The 6919-nt window shown below is 48.6% G+C and overlaps 1 protein-coding gene across 1 annotated transcript in view; it reads right to left on the minus strand.

Moving 5' to 3' along the window:
- The window catches only part of LOC147123030 (transmembrane protein 144-like), a 131942-nt gene extending 126783 nt beyond the window's left edge, over positions 1-5159 (minus strand). Inside the window, exons 1-2 of the mRNA XM_085963837.1 lie at positions 5047-5159; positions 3610-3709 (exon numbers count right to left, since the gene is read on the minus strand). Coding sequence (XP_085819963.1) covers positions 3610-3709; positions 5047-5074 — 128 coding nt within the window. The 5' untranslated portion in view covers positions 5075-5159. The remainder of the gene's footprint in view (positions 1-3609; positions 3710-5046) is intronic.
- Between the last annotated feature and the right edge of the window lie 1760 nt (positions 5160-6919).

A 6919-nucleotide genomic window follows, 5' to 3' on the forward strand; every position in this document is an offset into this window, starting at 1 on the left:
AGGCTAGCTTCTCAGGGACAAAGGCTATCCTCTGTGCACCTGGCTGATGACCCCGCTCCGTTCGCCCAGCACCCCTGCTGAAGAACGATACAATGAGAGCCATCAAGCGACCAGGAACATCATTGAGCACACAATCGGCCTGCTAAAGCAACGGTTCCGCTGTCTGGACCATTCTGGGGGAGCCCTTCAGTACTCACCTGAGCAAGTCTCCCATTTCGTTGTAGTGTGCTGCATGCTGCATAACCTGGCTATCCTCAGGACTCAGCCACTGCCGCCAGACATTGGCGCACCAGCAGAGGAGGAGGAGCACCAAGACGGGAGGGAGGCACAAAGTGCAAGGGCCGTCCGTCAGCAGCTTATTGAAAGTCGGTTCTAGGCCCCCTTTGAGGGAATGGCTTGTGCCATTGAAACAACATGAATGGAACCATTCCGCAACCCGAGCCGGTCAAGGCAACAAATAGTTCAAAGAGCAAACATGCACAATCTGAATAAAGACACTTCTTTATTTAACAAACTGTGTGCCCTTCCCGCATGACAAAGTAATAGAGAGAAACCCCCAAAAAAGGACAATTGTGAGAAGTCACACAACACCAGGTTATAGTCCAACAGCTTTATTTGAAATCACAAGCTTTCGGAGCGCTGCTCCTTCGCCAGGTGAAGTGACTTCACCTGACGAAGGAGCAGCGCTCCGAAAGCTTGTGATTTCAAATAAAGCTGTTGGACTATAACCTGGTGTTGTGTGACTTCTCACAATTGTCCACCCCAGTCCAACACCAGCATCTCCACATCATGGCTACTATCGACACCAAAAAAAGGAGTCAGACACATAACTGGCTCTCACAACCTGGAGACAATGAACAAAAAAGTTAACAAGAAATGACCACGATCCTCGGCCTTCACTAAAAAAATTAACAGCATTTTGCCACACCTCCTACTTTTTGCCCTTCGAGGGTGATCTGCTTCGCTTGCGAGATTGGCCCCTTCCCACCCTGCAGCTCCTTCGCAATGGGACCCCAGTGGCTGCAGCAAGGCTGGGGGAAGGCTGCTGAGTGTCAGAAACTGAGTCGGCAGATGCCCTTGAGGGACGGCCTGGACCAGCTCTGGGCCTGGATTGCCCAGCTGCTGACTGCTCCAACTCTGCATGGGCGGCAGCAGTCTGTCCTACGGGTGGTGGCAGCTGCAGTGGAGAAGTGTCAGTGTTGGCCGCAGGAATGCTGTCATCCTGACAGAGGACAGGCACTCCCTGGTCGGACGACACACTGGCACTCCCACGGGGCAGCACTGCAGCATGCAGAGCTATCTGCTGAAGCACAGACTGCTGGCCTGCTGCGGCGCGGCGAGGGCCCCGGCGATTCGTACCCGATCCAGCGAGGGTGGCAGCAGTCAGTGATCGTGTGGCTTCAATCTGTGTCTGCATCAGACCAGCCACTGACTGCATTGCAGCATTAAGCACTTGCATGGCAGCCGCCTGTGCTGCGCCGAAGTCCTCGACACTCCTTGCCAGCGACTCAATGGATTCGGGCATCCTTGCCACTGCAGCCATGAGCTCAGTGTGCCTGTGCTCCGCCTGGGCACTCATTTCAGCGAGGAGCCGCACCTCTTCTGTGCTCACTGTAGCAGGACTCTAGGCCAGACTCTCCCTACGGGGAGAAGCCGCCGAGCTTCCCTACACCCCCCCCCCCGCATTGCTGCAGCCCGCTGGCACCCCGGAGCTTCACCCTCCTCAGACCATTCCCCCCTGCTTCCCTCCAGGGAAGACGTGTCCCCATTATGGCCTTGGGCTGCCTCGGCTGAGGGTGGCACTGATGGTCCGGCTTCCTCCTCGTCGTCGCCTTCAGAGTCACTCACAGTGGCAGCTTGAGGGCCCGCCTCCTCACCTGGCGAATCAGCATCTGAAAGCAGGGAGGTACAAGAGTGGCTTTAGCATGAGGACAGGGTGGCAGCGAGGGAGGCATGAGTGCTGCAATGTACTGTATTGGTTCGATAGTGGCGAAGGATGCTGGTGTGAGGCACAAGTGGAAGGAGAGAGGTCAAAAAGGAGATGCCAACCCCATTGCTGTCCAGAATGGGGTTGGCATCTCCAGTGACAATGGAGCCAATCATCCGGCCTGCCATAATGCACTGGACTCGCTGCTCCAGATCGCTGAGGTCTTGAAGGTGAGGCCGGCCTCCCCCAGTCCATTGCTGCTGCCTCCTGTTATGGGCCAGCTTGCCCTGCAAGAGAAAGGATGGGCTCTGAGTACAGTGTGAAGCCCTGATCTTGGCTGCACTGCCTCCCATGGTCGAATAGCCCTTACAGTGTGAAGCCCTGATCTTGGCTGCACTGCCTCCCATGGTCGAATAGCTCTTACAGTATGAAGCCCTGATCTTGGCTGCACTGCCTCCCATGGTCGAATAGCCCTTACAGTGTGAAGCCCTGATCTTGGCTGCACTGCCTCCCATGGTAGAATAGCCCTTACAGTATGTAAAGTGCTGAATGTGCATGTGAGTTTCATGAAAGGCCCATAGATGTTGGATGAGGGCTGGGCATTGGGGCTTTCAGGACCCTTTGGCCATAAAGTGAGGTGCACATGCAGGGATGAAGAGGATACTGAAAAGGGTACTCACCCTGACGACCCGAGTGAGGTCGTTGAACTTCTTCCTGCATTGCACAGGGGTCCTAGGCACCATGCTGCTGGAGGTCACTCTGTGAGCCACCTCCCTCCAAGCTTTGCAATGGTCGGGTGGCAGCGGCCTCCTGCCACTGTCCGGAAACAGGATAGATCGCCTGCGCTCCACCGCGCCAACCAGAACCTGCAGGGCCCTCGGTGGTAGCGCCTCGCTTCTCCGGCTTAGCGCCTTAGGACAGTCGTGCAGCGCCTGTTTTAGTGCTCCAAGCACCTCCTGGGGCGAAGCAGGTCAATATAGCAGTAGGTGGCGATAATTTGCGCTGGGCGCTAAATTTCGCGCCCGCTCAAGTATAACGCCCCAAACGTGGCGATACTGAATTTCTCCCCCTTTGGACCTTACTAGGGCAGATCAGGTCGTGCGTCGCCGAAGTCCTCTTGCACGTGCTGGGTGCCAACTCCAAATATGCAAATGACCCTGTACCCACGATTTGGGCCTGGGTCTGCATCCGCAGAGATGGGCATTCTATTGCACCGCACTTACGCCAGTGGTGTGTGACCCCTCACTTTCTGGCTCATGGTGGAGTTTTTCATCCTCCGAGTCTGTACCTATCCCTACTGCCGCCAGTGCTTTTCCAGAACCGATAGTTGTCCAGTCCTTTCTCAAAGTAGCAGAATGTCTCAGCCTCACCTGCTTTTACTGGACATACGATCCTCACTTCTACTGATCTTTTAGGGAAAAAAATGCTTCTTCTGACCTCAAGTCATACATGAAGCTTGGACAAGTCTTAATTCTTTGCCCACAGTCAAAGTCAAGTAGGCTCATTCTGAAGCTCTCTGCATTTTTGGTTTCTTATACCTGTACAATCAGAAACTCCACTGACTGCAGAATTCTTGCCAAGGGTGTTTCAGTTCTTTGCCAATAAGGTGCATATTCACAACTAGTTAATTATTACAAGACATACTAAATCAATATTAATTCTAAATAAAGGCATTTACCTACCTTGAACTAGCCCAGCCCATTAAAAGGCTAAAGGTAGCCCAGATTAAAACTCCCATGCCAAGCCCAACCGTTTTCAATATGGGAATAACTGTGATATTCCCTAAAAAAAAGGAAATAATTTCATCAAAAACATTCCTTTAAAAAAAAAATACCATTATAGATTTCTGATATGCTGCTGTTATTCTTCATAAAGAAACGTCATTGGTTACCTAGAGCCTTCTCTCATTAACATACAAAGATGACTTGCCACTACTGCACCACGTGGAATAATGATGGCAATGTTAGTCACAAAGAGAAATGTATTAATTTTGCACTGTAAACCCATATTTCCCACACAACTTGTCTAAAAGCTCAGTTGGTAATGGCACTGCCGAGCCATACAAAGCAGAAGGTCTCCAGTCTCCAGCTACCAAATCTGACCCCCTAGTTTGTGCTGATGTAAGGGTGCTACTGTTGGCCTCAGTGCCCTATGGAGGGGGAGAAAGTCACCTGTGGGCTCCACTCCTGACCACAAGCAAGTGACTCCTGTCAGAAAGTGCGTACGTGTAAATAATGGGTGAGGAAATGATTGGGGCTAAAAAGCTTTTCGCAGTATGGAGTAGGTCTCGAGGAGAGAAAACTGCAGGGGTAGAAAGTAAATTTCACAGATGTTTAGGGGGGAATTTTTTTTTTTTACAAGGTGCACTTCACACATTTCCCAATTAAAGTGAATTTTGAGATCACAAATGTTTTCACAGTTCTGAATTTGAGTACAACCTTAATATGAAGTCTGGATTTCTTTTTTTTAATGTTCAATTAAGCTGTGTGGATAATTTAGACGTTAACATGGATTGAATATGAACAAATAGGGGAAGTGTTTTTTGGGGGGTTTGTGGTCATCAAAATAAGCACTGTTGGTGCTGAAGAAATGGAACAGGTGTCCACTTGTGGTACCCAGCACCAGCAACAATCCCACAATGTCAGGCAAGAGAGAGCCTGCACTGAATGCAGCCAATGTGAGTTTTTAAAATTTCCCACATTGCTAAGTTTGTGCCAAATTATGGGGCATTTATGTAAACTAAGACTGTCCAAATACATTTAATTCATAACCCTTGCAGCCAGCAATCGGAAAATAAATTTTCATCATATCGCTCTGGTTTGTCTCAAATCCTATCACATCAGTGTTCTACTCCAGTGTACCATCTAGTCCCTCATGCAAGGAGTTAGTGACTACATGCTAGAATAACATGGGCCCAAAGCAAAGTGCACTTTTGAATTCACTACTGCTGCTGTATAATGCCTTCAAGCTTCTGTATGGATAGTCATAATTTCTGAAGAATCACGAAATATTTCTCCTTCTTCCATTCACAGTCTAGAAACACATCCATCTACCTGTCACATAAAGAAAGGATTCTTTGTTCCAAACATATAAGTAAATCAAGTAGCAATTAATCGTACCTGTAGCCCACAGAAATCCACCCAGCATCGTGAGAGACCAAAACGGAGGACACTGTTGGATTAGATGGACCACCAGTGAAACAACCCATATTGCAGTACAAAAAATCCACTGGAAAAACAGGCCTGTAAAATATGAAGTTCAAGACCTCAACAAGATTTGTCAACATGGAAACATAGAAACATAGAAACATAGAAGATAGGAGCAGGAGTAGGCCATTTGGCCCCTCGAGCCTGCTCCGCCATTCAATGAGATCATGGCTGATCATCCAAACTCAGTACCCTGTCCCTGCCTTCTCCCCATATCCCTTGATCGCTTTAGCCTTAAGAAATATATCTAACACCTTCTTGAATATATTTAATGAATTGGTCTCCACTGCCTCCTGTGGTAGAGAATTCCACAGGTTCACCACTCTCTGGGTGAAGAAATTCCTCCTCATCTCTGTCCTAAATGGCTTACCCCTTATCCTTAGACTGTGACCCCTGGTTCTGGACTTCCCGGCCATCGGGAACATCCTTCCTGCATCTAGTCTGTCTAGTCCTGTTAGAATTTTATAAGTTTCAATGAGATCCCCTCTCATTCTTCTAAACTCCAGCCCAATTGACCCAATCCCTCCTCATACGTCATTCCTGCCATCCCAGGTATCAGTCTGGTGAATCTTTGCTGCACGCCCTCCATGGCAAGAACATCCTTCCTCAGATAAGGCGACCAAAACTGCACACAATACTCAAGATGTGGTCTCACCAAGGCCCTGTACAACTGCAGCAAGACATCCTTGTTCCTGTACTCGAACCCTCTCGCTACGAAGGCCAACATACCATTTGCCTTCTTAACCGCCTGCTGCACCTGCATGCTTACCTTCAGCGACTGGTGCACAAGGACACCCAGGTCTCATTGCACTTCCCCTTCTCCCAATCTACTGCCGTTCAGATAATAATCTGCCTTCCTGTTATTGCCACCAAAGTGGATAACCTTGCATTTATCCACATTATACTGCATCTGCCATGCTTCTGCCCAATCACCCAACCTGTCCAAATCATACTGGAGTTTCTTGGAAACCTCTTCACAGCACACATGCCCACCCAGCTTTGTGTCATTTGCAAACTTGGAGATATTACATCCAATTCCCTCGTCTAGATCATTTATATATATTGTGAATAGCTGGGGTCCTGTGGTACCCCACTAGCCGCTGCCTGCCACTCAGAAAAAGACCAGTTTATTCCAATTCTTTGCTTCCTGTCTGCCAACCAGTTCTCTATCCAAGTCAGTACCTTGCCCCCAATCCCATGTGTTTTAACTTTACACGCTAATCTCTTATGCGGGACCTTATCAAAAGCCTTCTGAAAGTCCAAATACACCACATCCACTGGTTCTCCCTTATCTATTCTACCGGTTACATCCTCAAAAATTTCCAGTAGATTAGTCAAGCACAATTTACCTTTTGTAAATCCATGTTGACTTTGTCCGATCCTGTCACTGTTTTCCAAGTGCTCTGCTATTACATCTTTTATAACGGACTCTAGCATTTTCCCCACTACCGATGTCAGGCTTACAAGTTTCCCCATTTTCTCTCTACTACCTTTTTTGAATAGTGTGGTAACATTAGCTACCCTCCAATCCATGGGAACTGTTCCAGAGTCTATCGATGTTGGAAGATGACCAGCAATGTATCTACTATTTCTAGGGCCACTTCCTTAAGTACCCTAGGATGTAGATTATCAGGCCCTGGGGATTTATCGGCCTTCAATCCCGTCAATTTCCCTAACACCATTTCCCTACAAATACTGATTTCTTTTAGTTCCTCCCTCTCATTAGACCCTATGCTCCCCGACATCTCTGGGAGGTTATTTGTGTCCTCTTTTGTGAAGACAGAAC

Source organism: Somniosus microcephalus, chromosome 2 (genome assembly GCF_052327205.1).
Source record: "Somniosus microcephalus isolate GS21.2 chromosome 2, FLI_Smic_1.0, whole genome shotgun sequence".
Taxonomy (NCBI): domain Eukaryota; kingdom Metazoa; phylum Chordata; class Chondrichthyes; order Squaliformes; family Somniosidae; genus Somniosus; species Somniosus microcephalus.